The sequence below is a fragment of the Schistocerca nitens genome, chromosome 4 (genome assembly GCF_023898315.1).
Source record: "Schistocerca nitens isolate TAMUIC-IGC-003100 chromosome 4, iqSchNite1.1, whole genome shotgun sequence".
NCBI classification, from domain to species: Eukaryota; Metazoa; Arthropoda; class Insecta; order Orthoptera; family Acrididae; genus Schistocerca; species Schistocerca nitens.
In genome coordinates this window covers 876,743,909-876,760,589 of record NC_064617.1, presented here as the reverse complement: position 1 = coordinate 876,760,589, position 16,681 = coordinate 876,743,909, and the positions used below count along the sequence as shown (strand labels likewise).

Sequence of the window (16,681 nt, the reverse complement as noted above, 5' to 3'; positions counted from 1 at the left end):
AGAGGATGTAGATGAAGACGAAATGGGAGATAAGATACTGCGTGAAGAGTTTGACAGAGCACTGAAAGACCTGAGTCGAAACAAGGCCCCGGGAGTAGACAACATTCCATTAGAACTACTGATGGCCTCGGAAGAGCCAGTCATGACAAAACTCTACCATCTGGTGAGCACGATGTATGAGACAGGCGAAATACCCTCAGACTTCAAGAAGAATATAATAATTACAATCCCAAAGAAAGCAGGTGTTAACAGATGTGAAAATTACCGAACTATCAGTTTAATAAGTCACGGATGCAAAATACTAACGCGAATTCTTTACAGACGAATGGAAAAACTGGTAGAAGCCGACCTCGGGGAAGATCAGTTTGGATTCCGTAGAAATTTTGGAACACGTGAGGCAATACTGACCTTACGACTTATCTTAGAAGAAAGATTAAGAAAAGGCAAACCTACGTTTCTACCATTTGTAGACTTAGAGAAAGCTTTTGACAATGTTAATTGGAATACTCTCTTTCAAATTCTGAAGGTGGCAGGGGTAAAATACAGGGAGCGAAAGGCTATTTACAATTTGTACAGAAACCAGATGGCAGTTGTGAGAGTCGAGGGGCATGAAAGGGAAGCAGTGGTTGGGAAAGGAGTGAGACAGGGTTGTAGCCTCTCCCCGATGTTATTTAATCTGTATATTGAGCAAGCAGTAAAGGAAACAAAAGAAAAATTCGGAGTAGGTATTAAAACTCATGGAGAAGAAGTAAAATCTTTGAGGTTCGCCGATGACATTGTAATTCTGTCAGAGACAGCAAAGGACTTGGAAGAGCAGTTGAACGGAATGGACAGTGTCTTGAAAGGAGGATATAAGATGAACATCAACAAAAGCAAAACGAGGATAATGGAATGTAGTCTAATTAAGTCTGGTGATGCTGAGGGAATTAGATTAGGAAATGAGACACTTAAAGTAGTAAAGGAGTTTTGCTATTTAGGGAGTAAAATAACCGATGATGGTCTAAGTAGAGAGGATATAAAATGTAGACTGGCAATGGCAAGGAAAGCGTTTCTCAAGAAGAGAAATTTGTTAACGTCGAGTATAGATTTAAGTGTCAGGAAGTCGTTTCTGAAAGTATTTGTATGGAGTGTAGCCATGTATGGAAGTGAAACATGGACGATAACTAGTTTGGACAAGAAGAGAATAGAAGCTTTCGAAATGTGGTGCTACAGAAGAATGCTGAAGATAAGGTGGGTAGATCACGTAACTAATGAGGAGGTATTGAATAGGATTGGGGAGAAGAAAAGTTTGTGGCACAACTTGACTAGAAGAAGGGATCGGTTGGTAGGACATGTTTTGAGGCATCAAGGGATCACAAATTTAGTATTGGAGGGCACCGTGGAAGGTAAAAATCGTAGAGGGAGACCAAGAGATGAATACACTAAGCAGATTCAGAAGGATGTAGGTTGCAGTAGGTACCGGGAGATGAAGAAGCTTGCACAGGATAGAGTAGCATGGAGAGCTGCATCAAACCAGTCTCAGGACTGAAGACCACAACAACAACACAGTTCTAAATATATATAAAAAACTTTATAATTAAATTAGCAATATCAGATTTAAAAAAAATTCAATCTCTCTGTACTAATGTAAGAGGCATTACAGTTTTGTAAAAGAATATAGGATCCTTTCCAAACATAGGACATCATCGTCATATGTTACGATGTATCATAGTATCTGTGACACTCATATGTTTGCAAGCTCTTTGTATGTATCAAAACATGTGGTGCGTGGTTGGAATGATCTCAGCGACAAATCTAAAGTGTACAGTGAGAACTATTACGTGTGCAACAACGAGGATGCAATGGGAATGCATTTACATCGATTGGATGAACGTTATGAAAACAATCACTCGAAACCGACGTTTCACGTATGTCACATGCAATGAAAATCTGCAACGCAACCATCTGTGTGTGGCGTGTTTGTAATTATGTTTTATTTATATTTTAGGACAATTAATCTATAAAAACACACCAAATGTCAGAAAGAAAGCGTGTAAACCGTCTGATGATGAATCGCAATAAAGGAAATCAAAGTAAATTTGTGGCTGGTTGCTGTCCTAACACCATCAACATTTGTCTTCAAAAACAGCCACGGTCTCCAACATGTCATCATATGACAAAATTGCATTCAGAAGTGTCGCTTGCTGGCCGCTTGGTGCGCTGCTATCGCAGTGTGCAATAAAAGACTGTCGCATTTGTTATGTTAGACTGGCGTAACACAGCGGACTATCATACTGTTGCCAGCGATAGTCTTTTTTTCTCTATACGCCTGCCAACTGCCGATACGCTTGTCAACTGCCCTCTGAATTTTAAGTTTCTTCAGAATTTAAATGAAACTGCAGGGTGAAATTAGTTAACGATACAGTTGAAATATATGTGAAATATGTTAGATGTATGTGAAATACATACTTCTCTGTGTGTAAAATATAAGTAACATTTCTGTACCTGGGCAAAAAGCTAATCCCTTATAAAGTTTCATTATCCGTTAATGCGGATGAGAAAGACTTGGGGGATGCGTATTTCACAACGGTACTTTTATCTGTACAAACCTCTGATTATCGACAATTATTATGATATTTCCACTGAATGTAGGCAGAAACGTTGTAATATTTGTTTGAATAAGTTATCAGAAAGAGGACGCCATCACCGACTTACCAAGTCCCGAACCGCAGATGATGCCAATCTTCGGCCGGATTGTCGTTCTGTTGAGCAGGAACTGCGCTATCTCCATAACGGATTCATAGGTGTAGCTGAAAAAGAGAAAAATCACAGGTTACAAACAATTCAGAAGGAAAGAGCTCGGACGTGACTAATCTACACTCTTACATAGCAAGCAGACCTTGCAGAAAAGCGGCGGTACACGAAACTACACGCTTGACAAGCGTGCACGACCAAGCAATGTGTGCAAGTGCGCTTGAACGTCTGAATTATCATTTTAGTGAGCGAGTTTTCAATTATGCAAACTTGCATAAGGCTCCCAGCGCTGACCGAGTGCATCAACAATGTACAATCTTATTAAGCAATCGTCAGTTGTCAAATGGTCTTCGCACCAATCATGGCGACCTGTCTTACGGGCTCCTAACAGGAACGGATAGCAGCTATCCGTCGCTAGCTCGCACAATCGGTTTATAGATTGCACATGTGTGACCAAATCGCAGATCGCAACGACCACTTCTGTATTCCCAACCAATCTGATAAATCGCACACGATGTGCGATAGTGTAGCTAACTCGCTAAGTTCGCTTGTCGTGTTATTGAGCGTAGTTGCGTGGCTTTGTTTCGTATCGCTATGCACACGTGGAGTAAGAACTTCAGGTTAGAAGTTACAGTTGACCATGGGCCAGAAAACACTCTGCGAATTGAAGCTGAACCCCGAGTTGCCGCGTAAATTAATATCGAAAATTTAAAAAAAAAATACAAAACATCACGCCCCAGATTTTGCAGTGATTAGCATGTTGAAGATTGTCCTGCGGAAGCACATATTCTTGGGAACTTCTTACCAAGTCAAGAAATATATTCTTCCATCTGGTGACTTTTTCGTTATTGATGAAACTAGGCATATATTTTTTTTTAACTTCTTAACAGAATGAGGTATAATAAGTGGGCATTTTAATTGAAATGTTTAGTGTATAGCTATCCTGCCAAGGTCTCTTGTTGTATAATATAACCTAATTATCCCTCAAACAATTTACAAGAATTAGGACAGCCACTGCTGCTCCTGATAACATTCCAATCGTCGTTGTTGTGGCCTCAGTGCAAAGACTAGTTTGATGCAGATCTCTATGCTACTTTATTCCTATGCACATATCGACATCGCGAAAACATCGCGTAAATTCTTGCGGATAAACTACAAGACTAATAAATGAAAAAGGAATTGATAACTAAGCTTTATTTTAAGTTTCCTTTAATTTAGGTCTATGGTCACAAACTTTTTGTTAACAAATTACCGGTTTCGGTCTATAATGACCATCATCAGATCTGCAGCAAAAAATGGGAAAAACATATATACACTCGCAGATTGTCTACAGCTTATAAACAATGAATAGATCATAATGAAAAGTACTACTGGCATATATATGCATTTGTGTGCTTTAAGTATGAAGAGGCACACCTGTTTTATAAAAACAAAGTCCTAATGTTCTGCAGCCATAGTGGTATCGTCAAGTGTTAAATGCAAAATCAGCACCAGCATCGTCGAATATATATAAATAACAGCATATGCACGAGTCATGTTGTCGGTAGCACTACTGTTCAAAACAAACTGCCGTACAGTAGCCACAAGATGTTTGTGTTGTAGGTGCACCAGATGCCGCTAATGTAGACATACACTAGTTTCCAGTGATTAATTGAACAGCTTAAAATAAAGGGGGGATACAATAGCTGAAGTCTAATGAGCTTATAACGTATAAAAGGCATTACAGTAATAAAAAGCGACGAAATGGAACACGGCAATAGTCAGAGGAAGAGTTACGAGACGGTAGTTGACATAATCTCAAGTGCCAATATTCTAGATAATGACATAAGTAGTCAACACCTGTGATAGCGCACAGAATAATATTAAAACGATAAAACAAATAGCTAAAGAGGCCACAATGAAAGAAATAGTGCTGCACATAATCAGCGCCCCCTGTTAGCGCCAACGCCACAATTACGCATAGTAAGTTTTATTTGCGAAACATACACTACAATGATTCACACAACACATTTAGCGTCAGTGAAAAATATAATGTATTCTGTAACAAAACCTACTGTTTCCAAGAAAAGCGCTTTGAAAGTACTTTAATAAATTTTAATTACAATTCTTTTAGATTTTTTCCCAACTATTGGTACACGTACGGAAATGAATTTCCACTGCTACCAAACACAGTAATTCACTTTCCATCACAGAGCTTCGACAAAGTGACGTAGAAAGTACTCGGTAAACCGCTCGTGTATGCAGGAGTCGAAGCGAGCGACCAATTGCAAATGATAGTCGCTCGTGTGGAGCCCTACAAACACATCAATCGCCAACTGGCGAAGGTTATATTCGCTCTTAAGAAAGCCGCCTTGATTTCATATATCAAAACAAAAGCCTTTTACCCTAACGCGAAAAGGGATCACATGTCTGTGAAAGGTATATCTCTGGCAAAATCTCCGACGCTGAGACTTTGCAGCTGAGCTGTCCCATCTGGAAGTTACGTTTCGTCAAAATGGTTATAGCGATAGACAGATTGAACGTGCGTTGCGCTACCGACCAACGGTACATCGGGTGACTGATGACAATTCTGAGTCGACAACTAAGTCTACTGCCTTTTTGCCTTACGTAGGAGCCGGCCGGGGTGGCCGAGCGGTTCTAGGCGCTACAGTCTGGAACCGAACGACCGCTACGGTCGCAGGTTCGAATCCTGCCTCGGGCATGGATGTGTGTGATATCCTTAGGTTAGTTAGGTTTAAGTAGTTCTAAGTTCTAGGGGATTTATGACCTCAGAAGTTAAGTCCCATAGTGCTCAGAGCCATTTGAACCACTTTGAACCTTACGTACGAAACGCTTCCAAAAAGATCGGTCGTATTTTACGAAAATATTATGTGAAATGTGTTTTTCGACCTCCATCTAAAATTAGAGTGCTTTTTAGTTCTGTTAAGTATGATCATGGTCTGCGTAAGGCGGGTGTATATCGCATTCCTTGCAGCTGCGGTATGACATATATTGGTCAAACTATCAGGACCATGGAGGACCGATGTGCTGAGCATAAACGGCACACACGATTACAGCAGCCAAGTAGATCTGCTATTGCCGAACATTGCCTGGATACTGTCACCCCATGTTATATAATAACACCGAGATATTGGCATGCACGTCCAGCTATTGGGACAGTGTTATTAAGGAGGCAGTTGAGATTAAATTAGCAAGCAACCTCGTTAACAGGGATGGAGGTTTTTGTTTAAACTCTGTTTGGAATCCGGCTCTCTCCCTTGTCAAAAAACAGAGGGACAGAGTCAATGCTACCTCACCTGCGAATTCGTAGTCTCACTATCGTTAGCTATGACTTTGGTCATCTTTGGTGGCATTAGTGTTCAGTGTGTGTGTGTGTGTGTGTGTGTGTGTGTGTGTGTGTGTGTGTGTGTGTGTGTGTTATCTTTCCTGCACCAGTCCGAAAACCGAGGTTTTAAATCTGCATGTACGTCGCCTGTCCGTTGCAGTTGCCTTGAAAATGGCGGGGTGCTCTCCCGCCGAAATATCGGCGGTCGCTGGAAGTGTTACCTGGCTGACATTTGTACAAGGATACATTGGCTCGCATGCTAGTCAAACATGTTACATGTGCAGCCTACTCCATATGACAAAAATCGTATGAATTTAATAATTTTCTTAAATAAAAAGCAAATTTTTACCATCCTGAACGTTGATTTGAACACTCTAGAGATGGCGTGTTCGTTAGGCTATTAGGGTGGAGAGGGGCGACATAATCACAGTATGCTTCGCATTATTCACGAACTATTTCCGTTGGTGAAACTCTGATTTAGCGGCCAAAACCAACTTTCAGAAGAACCAGAATTTAACGTTACCGTACTTCGAATGATGAGAACTTTAAAATTGTCCGCTTTACAAAATGCATAACAATGGTATCTTTTGAAGACAATGAGACATATACAAATACCCGCGTGTAATATTCTGTTGAGATAACGAAATACGCAATGGAATCAAATTGTAAACATCGATGACTGTAGTTAACTAGCTTAGCTCTCACTGCGTCGCTCGTGCAGACCTACACAGACTTTTTCTTTAATCGAATTTTTATGTTATTCACAAATTGCAACACTTGCTAAACTTTTCGCGCTACTTAAAGCCGTACAAGCATTGTCTTTTCAGACTCTGCTTCTGACCAAAAAGCGATTCTAGTAGCTTCAGTCCAACGTTTGTGTTAATCACGCCTTCTGGATTCTTGTACTGATATTTCCTTAGAAACTTTCATCCACTAACACATAATTCTTTATATGTAACGAGAAGTGAAATACCAGTTTTCATAGATATAGCTTTAAAAATATTTTAGTAGTTCTTTAATAACGATTTATTTTCAAAAAACTGTCACCTTCTGTTTCACCCCAGTAGGGATGAAATTTCAAAAAATGGTGAGAACCTTATATTTTTATTTCTGACTGAGAAACCAAATACCAATTTTCGTAATTCTAGCTTCAAAATTGCCTTAATAGATATAAATTTTAACAAAGCCTTTCATCCCCTATCCACTGTAGGAGGAGGATCCACACCATTACAGTACGAAAGTCAGGCCGAACAGTTATTACTGACCCGCACTGCGCAAAACGTAGAACACAAAACGCTTACCATTGTCCCGACACCATTTTTCCTATAACTCAAGTGGGCGCACACTGCTGCTACCTAGCGGGAACCATTTAAAACTCGGGAGGTTGCTCTTTCCAACAGTACGGTGTTGACGCATATATCTCAAATAACATGATACTTATGATTTTTTTAATCGGATGATTCTTTTTGATAGAACCTGCATATTGAGATTTTCTCCTTTTCTTGCTTTGTTATTTCCACTGGTTCCAAAACGTACATTTTTATTTCTACTGTGAATGAAGTTTCTTCGCTGGTCGATGTGGCCGAGTGGTTCTAGGCGCTTCAGTCCGGAACCGCACTGCTGCTACAGTCGCAGGTTCGAATCCTGCCTCGGGCATGGATGTGTGTGATGTCCTTAGGTTAGTTAGGTTTAAGTAGTTCTAAGTTCTAGGGGACTGATGACCTCAGATGTTAAGTCTCATAGTGTTTAGAGCAATTTGAACCATTTTGAAGTTTCTTCCATTGTGTATTTCCGTTAATCATACAATCAAACATTAATCACACAAACCTATTATCATACGTGATGCCCTTGTTATTATAGATTCAGTATCCTCTGTTATTCCTATCGGGTATGGGTCTCACATTCTTGAGCAGCATTCTGAGATTAGGATGGGTCACTGTTATACCTCACTATAGTCACACGGACTACGGATAGTTTAGAATTAATATTCTTCCCGCAGGAAAATAAGTTGGGTTAGGGGAGAAAGGTAAAGGGGCGGGGTTACAAACCTACTGCGATCAGCTGACCCCGGCTAGTAAGTTGTCACCCGCCTCTGCACGGCGCCAGTGCGCGTCAGTCGGCGATCGCAGTTGACAGCTAGCTGGCTTATCAGAACACTTGAACGTCGATGCGAGAGGGACGAACAAGCCGCGTCACTGCACAGCTTCAGAACAATGCCGCGGCGGTTCTTATGGTTTTGCGGCCTCGGGCGAAATGAGTCGGGATAGGCTAGGAGCATTAGGAATCGGGATACGGCAGGAGGCGAACACACACACACACACACACACACACACACACACACACAGAGCAGCTGATGAGCCTGTCTACTGCGAGCGACAGGGACGCTAGCTGGCCTACCTGATGACGCCGCGTTTTAAAGAGCGTTAATGGAAACAGCCGCGCAGTGTACCAAACTGCGGGAATCCGCGCCGCTGCGAGGTAGGTACGGTAATTTGAAGGGGCGGAAAAAATACGAGAGTTGTGTGTCTGACGGAATGGCAGTGAGTCGGCTTATACGGAGCCAGACGCCTCCACAGCCGCCGGCGCCGAGTGATGGCTAGGGAGGGGAAGGGAAAGGGGGAGGGGGAGGGGGAGGGAGAGCGGAGCGCGCTCTCGCGCAATTAGACGGGGCAGGCGGCGGGGTGACTGCAGCGCCGCCAAACCGCGAGCCGGTCAATTAGAGGCAGGCGGAGCTCGGCGGATGAATCTCGTTCACATCGCCCTGTACCCCTTCCTGTTCAGGCATGCGTATCCTCATTGTGCGCCCCCGGGCCACAGGAAATTCTGCGCCCTCATTAACTGTGCACCGTGTCACACAAGGATGTCTCCTCTATCACCGACATTACGTAACTTTCACATGTAAGTCATTCGTAACTTTTATTTTTTTTAAAAAAAAGGAAAGCTTAGCTTTTGGAGTAAAAGACTGAGCTACAAAAGACTGAGTAATCATATCAGAATGAAAGTATTTTCAAGTGAATATATTTTCCTGCAAGAAGCTGCTTTCTATTTTAAATTTGAAATAAACCCTATTTCATTATTAGATAATAGTGAAATCAGCCCCCCAAATATACCATGGACCTTGCCATTGGCGGGGTGGCTTGCATGCCTCAGCGATACAGGTAGCAGTACCGTAGGTGCAGGGGTATCTGTTGAGAGGTCAGACCAATGTGTGGTTCCTGAAGTCTTTTCAGCAGCTGCATGGACGACAGTCTGTATGATTGACAGATCCGGACTTTTAACAGCAACCAAAATGGGCTTGCTGTGCTGCTGGTACGCGGAGCGGCTGAAATCAAGGGGAAACGGCATTTTTTTCTTTTTTACCGATGCCATGCAGCTCTACAGTATGGTTGAATGATGATTGCATCCTCTTGAGTAATTTATTGTGGAAATAAAATAGTACCCTATTCGGATCTCCGGACGTGGACTAAGTAGGCTGGCTCTGAGCACTTTGCGACTTAACTTCTGAGGTCATCAGTCGCCTAGAGCTTAGAACGAATTAAACCTAACTAACCTAAGGGCATCACACACATCCATGCCCGAGGCAGGATTCCAACCTGCGACCGTAGCGGTCGCTCGGCTCCAGACTGTAGCGCCTAGAACCGCGCGGCCACTCCGGCCGGCCGGACTAACTAGGAGGATGTCGTTATTAGGAGAAACAAAACTGGCGTTCTACGATCGGGGCGTGGAATGTAGTACCTTAAAAGGAAAAGGAAAATTAGATACAGTGGAAATTAGTGAAGTTCGGCGGCAGCAGGAACAGGACTTCTGGTCAGATGAATACATAGTGGTAAATACAAGATCAAATAGGGATAACGCAGGAGTAGAATTAATAATAAGAAAATAGGAATGCGAGTAAGCTACTGAGCGCATTGTCGTAGCCAAGATAGATAACAAGCACACCCACCACAGTAGTACAAGTGTACATGCAAACTAGCTCTGCAGATGATGAGACTGAAGATATGTATGATAAGATAAAAAATTATTCAGTTAGTTACAGGAGAAGAAAATTTTATTGTGATGAGGACTGTAATCCAATAGTAGGAAAAGGAAGAGAAGGAAAAATAGTAGGTGAATATGGACTGGGGGAAAGTAATGAAAGAGGAAGCGGCCCAGTAGAATTTTGCATAGAACTTAGTTTAATCATTGCTAACACTTGGTTTAAGAATCATAAAAGAAGGTTGTACACATGGCGACACCGGAAGGTTTCTGAATGACTATATAATGGTAAGACAGAGGTTTGGAAACAAGACTTTAAATTATGTGAACTCTGGCCACAATTTATTGGTTATGAACTGTAGATTAAAACTTTATAAATTACAAAAAATTAGGAAATTAAGGAGATGGACCTGCATAAGTTCAAAGAAATTATGCATTAGGAAATGATTCACTACAAATACAGTAGAAGAAGAATGGGTAGCTTTGAGAGGTGAAACAGTGAAGGCAGCAGAAGGTCAAACAGGTAAAACGACAAGACCCAGTAGAAATCCTTGGATAACACAAGAGATATTGAATTTAACTGATGAAAGGAGAAAATATAAAAATGCAGCAAATGAAGGAGGCGAAAGGGAATACAAACGTTAAAAAAAATTAGATTGACGGGAAGTGCAAAATGGCTAAGCAGGAATGTCTAGAGGACGAATGTAAGGATTTAGAAACATATATCACTAGGGGGAAGACAGATATTGTCTACATGAAAATTAAAGAGGTATCTGGGAAAGAAGAGAAGTAGTAGAATGAATATCAAAAGTTCGTATGGGAAACCAGTCCTAAGCAAAGAAGGGAAAGTTGAAAAGTGGGAGGAGTATATAGAGGTCTATACAAGAGAGGTAAACTTGCAGGTAATATTAGGGAAATGAGAGACGACCTAGATGAAGTTGTGATGGGAGACATGATACTGCGCGAATAATTTGACAGAGCTTGAGAGACTTACGTCGAAACAAGGAGTAGACGACATTACGTTAGACCTACTGATAGCCTTGGGAGAGAAGGTATCTTATTGTATGTTTATTCCAGTTACGGGTCAGGATATTTGATCCAAAATATTGTGATCCGTAACTGCAAATTACAAAATAACCATTCATGGATCGCTCTGGATTTTTGTTTGAGACTATGCTTCAACTTGTGAATCAGAAGATTGTTAACAAAAAGCAATCCACAAACTGCAGTTATGAACAGAGCCATCTAATTCCAAAATATTTGGACACAAAATTTTCGGTAAGGCTTGACAAGAGCTAAATTATCAATGTATTACACACCTGCTTAATAGATTTAATCAAAAAAATGTTCAAATGTTTGTGAAATCTTTTGGGACGTAACTGCTAAGGTCATCAGTCCCTAAGCTTACACACTACTTAACCTAAATTATCCTAAAGACAAACACACACACCCATGCCCGAGGGAGGAGTCGAACCTCCACCGGGACCAGCCGCACAGTCCATGACTGCAGCGCTTTAGACCGCTCGGCTAGAGTTAATCTTTTAAATACCTATGCTATAGTTTAATTTAACGCAATTCCGGACATGCTGAGTGCCAAATTAATTTTTTCTGTAACTTGCGTGGCATAACTAAAATGCAATTAGAGGACATATCCAGTATTGAGTCGTCTTTAATTTTTATAGGACTTTGGCATTTTGTACAATCCTTTTGTGTCCCAGTGCTGAACAGCAATCGACAAGAAAACGCGAACGAAGGATCCAAGAAGCTGGAGTGAGGCTTCTACATTTGATTTCGGGATAAACGAAAGCTTACTGGATCCCAAATGAAGTTATAAAGTTCCTTTGCGCCCCGTACGCCCCACTGCGTTGTCTCTGATGTGGAAAGGAAACCAAAATGTACATTTTGTGTAAATGTAACCACAATGAAATACAAAGTTATGAAATATAAAACTGCTTATGTGAACTACAATAGAAAGAAAGACATCGAAGCAAAAGCGCTTCTTTCTCGTTTCCAGTAATTCCTGTACAGGTTTTCATCAACGGAGTCGAAAAGATCATTAAAACAGTCTTTTGTAATTCATTTTTAATTTCAGCTACTCTTCTCCAAGACGTCAAAATGTGATGGCAAGTTTTCGAATACTTGTGTAGATATGCTCAAGTTATTGACTTGTTTCTGAAATAATGTTAAATCAATAAATCTCAGGACGATTATGTTGGTATTTTGATCCCTGTCCCTCTCAGCCAAACTAATACTTTTAATCACAGCGTCGGGTCGCTGCAGTAATAAAGTAACAATTAGTTAATAATTACTAAATTTTTAAGTTGTTTGAAATTTTGTTTCCAATAAAGAAACGATTAGAAACCACAGATGCCGAAGTCCATGATATATATATATATATATATATATATATATATATATATATATATATATATATATATATATATATCATGGACTTCGGCATCTGTGGTTTCAAATATATATATATATCATCACGACGCCGCGGACCCCTTCTTTGTAGTACTGGCTTTAAAAATCCCTCACAATCTGTGTTTGACATGTAAGAACTTCGACCGAAGAAAAACTGATTTGAATTCATCGACCGTCGTTTGAAACCTGTATGTTCGACAGTTGAGATCGGTCGCACTGGACGAAAAATATATATATATATATATATATATATATATATATATATATATATATATATATTACTATGTCGGTAGCATTGTGACGACAACCTTACAGGTTATAGAAATAGAGGAGACAAATTAGACCCAAAGAAGAGAGGCTTGTTTCTTTGAAGTGTTCATTTAGTAAATGCGTTACGGAGAAGAGAGGCGTTGTGCATCATGGAGAGATTTAGTTTTCATTCTGCGAGCGTACGCCATTATATTACTTTGTGCCACATATGTCTTGCGGGAAGACCACGACGGGACAGTCAGAGATATTGGAGTTCGTACAGAGCCTTACAGACAGACTTGTTTGCGAATGGAAAAGGAAAAGGGGGAAACAATTAATAGTGTGCTTCCGGGAGTTGAAAAGCGCAGCACGGATGAACGCTCGGGAGCACACAGTCAGTCACGCCCAAAATTCGGGAGAAATAATTGTGGGACCTGTGCATTGAAACTGTCACTTCTAATTAATCGAAGCGCCGTCAGGAGGTGTTGATAACGCCAAGACTCGGTATCTCGGAATTCGCTGAGAGCGAATCGGCAAGCGGTCGGATGATGGGCGTGTGTGTGGGCTGACGCAATCTCTGGAGCAGAGGGCCCGACCCCTGGGCAGGGCGCTGACTTGTGCCTCTCCTGCTGGCGTATCTTATCGGAGGCGCCCCCTGCGGAGGCGCTGTTGCTGACGAAACGCGGCCATGACGCACTTTGCACAACAAACATTTCCTAAAGGCGCCGCGCGACAGATAACGGTTGCGTAACACTTCACCGCAGCGGTCATCGCCTGTCGTCCGTCCCCCATAATTATAGAGACACTCCCCTGCCAAGGAACTCTGGATAGTTTGATCCAAAGACCACTAAAGGACAACTCTATTATCCATGCCTACTGTTATAAAATCACTGTCATTTACGCTATGATCAGCTGATTTGGGTCGGTTGCCATTTACAATCGTAATTTGTACACAATCACCCTTTGGTGGTGCATACAAATGCACGTCTGTCACTGTAACACGTAATCGCTGTTGTAGTAATCAAGAGCGAGAACAACATTCCAAATTCTTCAACGATTTAAAATAACCGTCTGTGCTAAAACAGACAAATTCTCCAAGCTTCTTTTGAATGCTACACAAAAAATCCTTCTGGATTACAATATTTGTATACGATTGTATGTGACGCTAATAAGGAGAGGTCCTCAGCAGTGCGATCGACTTTTTGAAAGCATCTATACAGTAATGTATGTATATCTATCTATACAGTGATGCAGCCGTTAATCCTGGCGGGTCCCCGTCTGCGAGAAACTGACTAAAAAAAATTTCTGAGTTTTGTGTGACACTTGGTAATACTAAAAAATTTGTTATAATGTAGTGTGGTTGTGTGGTGTAATGCATAGGATAATAAATTCTTGTTCTGGAGGTTGTCATCAGTTCGAAATTGTTAGGGTCGTGTTTTTTATTTTTAAATCTTTATCGAAATTACTTCGGTCATTATTTTTATTCAATTAATTTGTAACATCATTTTAATCGCCGTATGAACTTTTTCATTTGTTTCATTTTCATTTATATCATTCTTTCTTCAATAGGAATTTTTGTGACTATAAATATATTTATAATTATCTATAATAATATTCAATTACTTGCAAATTTCGATCTATCAGTTTAAAACAAAAGACGAAATAATCTATGTTTGTGCAATGGTGTGAAAAATGTATTTTTGTTACCAATGTGTAATTTTTTTGCATTGTAATCTTCATACAAACATGTAGAACATAACCTAAATACCTATTGCACTATGGACAAAATAAAGCAGATGAAAATTTAAATGAAGGATGGGTTTTAAAAGTAAAACTAAATTCAAGCAAAATGAGAAATAGATATAATGAACGCAATAATGTGAACGAAAACACAGAGTGAGAAAGTAAACTACATCGAAACTAATACATAAAACTAATTAAAAACACAGGAACCCAGGTTTCAAGCGGAGAAAGAATGTTAGAAAGAAAAATGAGAACAAATGAGGAAGTTGATATTATGATTAAAATTATGTGACAAAGGAAGTGAATTAAAAAATTACATTCAAACCAATTAATTGAAAAAAATGATGATCGAAGTAACTTCGATAACGATTTAAAAATAAAAACATTGAGGTCCTGAAAACATTCGAACTGACAATCTCTTGCATGTCTCCCATTACTCCACGCAATCAGACTACTCAATAGACCTTTTTCAACGCTATTACGTGCCACTCGCGAAATTCCCAAATTTTCTTTCGTCAATTACTCGCAAACGGGGACCCACCAGGGTGAACGGCTGCAGTGTGCCATACCTGGGACCTTAACCTACAACACTGTATAGATAGTTTCCAAAAATCGATCGTACCGCTAGGTACCTCTCCTTGTAAGTCCACATCCACATCGATACTCTGCAAATCAGACTTAAGTGCCTGTCAGAGGATACATCGAACTACAGTCACAGTTCTGTATTATTCCAGTCTAGGATAATGCGCGTAAACAACGAACACCTATATTTTTCCGTGAGAGCTCTGATTTCCCTTATTTTGTCGTGGTGATCGTTTCTCTCTACGTAGGTCGACGTCAACAAAATATTTTCGCAATCGGAGAAGGAAGTTGGTGATGGGAATTTGGTGAGAAGATTCCTCCGCAACGAAAAACACCTTTATTTTACTTCGCGATAATACAAAACATGCTGCCCTTCTTTGAACTTTCTCGATGTACTCCGTCAGTCCTATCTGGTAAGGATCTCACACCGCGCAGTACAAGAGGACGGACAAGCGTAGTGTAAGTAGTCTCCTTAATAGATCTGTTACATTTTCTAAGTGTCCTACCAATAAAACGCAGTCTTTGATTAGCCTTCCCCACAACATTTTCATGTGTGTTCCTTCCAATTTAAGTTGTTTGTAAATGTAAGGCATTTAGTTGAATTTACGGCCTTTAGATCTGACTGATTTATCGTGTAACCGAAGTGTTAGAAGACACTGCATTTGGAAGTGTTTGTCCACTGTAAACAGTGATAATTTCGTTTCTGGTTTCCATCCTTAAGAATCTACATTTATATCTAAAATTCGCAAGCCACTTTGCGGTGTGTGGCGGAAGGTAATTTCTGTACCACTGTCACTTCTTTGCCTGTTCCAGTCGCGAATGGTTCGCGGGAAGAAAGATTCCCGATAAGTCCTACTGTGCGTCCGAATCTCTCTAGTTTTATCAAAAAAATTGGTTCAAATGGCTCTGAGCACTATGAGACTTAACATCTGAGGTCATCAGTCCCCTAGAACTTAGAACTACTTGAACCTAACCAACCTAAGGACATCACACACATCCATGCCCGAGGCAGGATTCGAACCTGCGACCGTAGCGGTCGCGCGGTTCCAGACTGAGGCGCCTACAACCGCTCGGCCACCTCTAATTTTATGTTCGCGAGGGATACACAGGCGGAAATAAGTTTACTGGTTGTCTCTTCTAGGCACGTACAATCTCGAAACTTTAACAATAATCCGCTCGGTGATGCACAACGTCTCTCTTATACCGTCTGCCACTGGATTTGGTTGATTATCTCTGACGCTTTCGCGCTTACTAAATGAACCTCTAACGAAACGGGCTGCTCTTCTTTGGATATTCCCTATTTCCTGTGTCAGTGCCGGCCGTGGTGGCCGAGCGGTTCAAGGCGCTTCAGTCCGGAACCGCGCGACTGCTACGGTCGCAGGTTCGAATCCTGACTCGGGCATGGATGTGTGTGATGTCCTAAGGTTAGATAGGTTTAAGTAGTTCTAAGTTATAGGGGACTGATGACCTAAGATGTTAAGTCCCATAGTGCTCAGAGCCATTTGAACCTGTCTCAGTGAAATCTGGTACGAATCCCATACTGACGAGTAATATTTAAATACTGGTCAAAAGAGGGTTTTGTAATATATTTCCTTTGTTGACGGAGTTCATTTCATCAGGGTTCTTCCACTGAATATCAGTCCGGCA

The 16,681-nt window shown here is 40.9% G+C and overlaps 1 protein-coding gene across 1 annotated transcript in view; it reads right to left on the bottom strand.

Annotated features, from left to right (window-relative positions):
- Window positions 1–16,681, bottom strand: part of LOC126253377 (purine nucleoside phosphorylase-like) — an 81,708-nt gene that overhangs the window by 26,690 nt on the left and 38,337 nt on the right. The window contains exon 2 of the mRNA XM_049954664.1: window positions 2,695–2,789. Within this exon, the coding sequence (XP_049810621.1) occupies window positions 2,695–2,789 (95 nt within the window). The remainder of the gene's footprint in view (window positions 1–2,694; window positions 2,790–16,681) is intronic.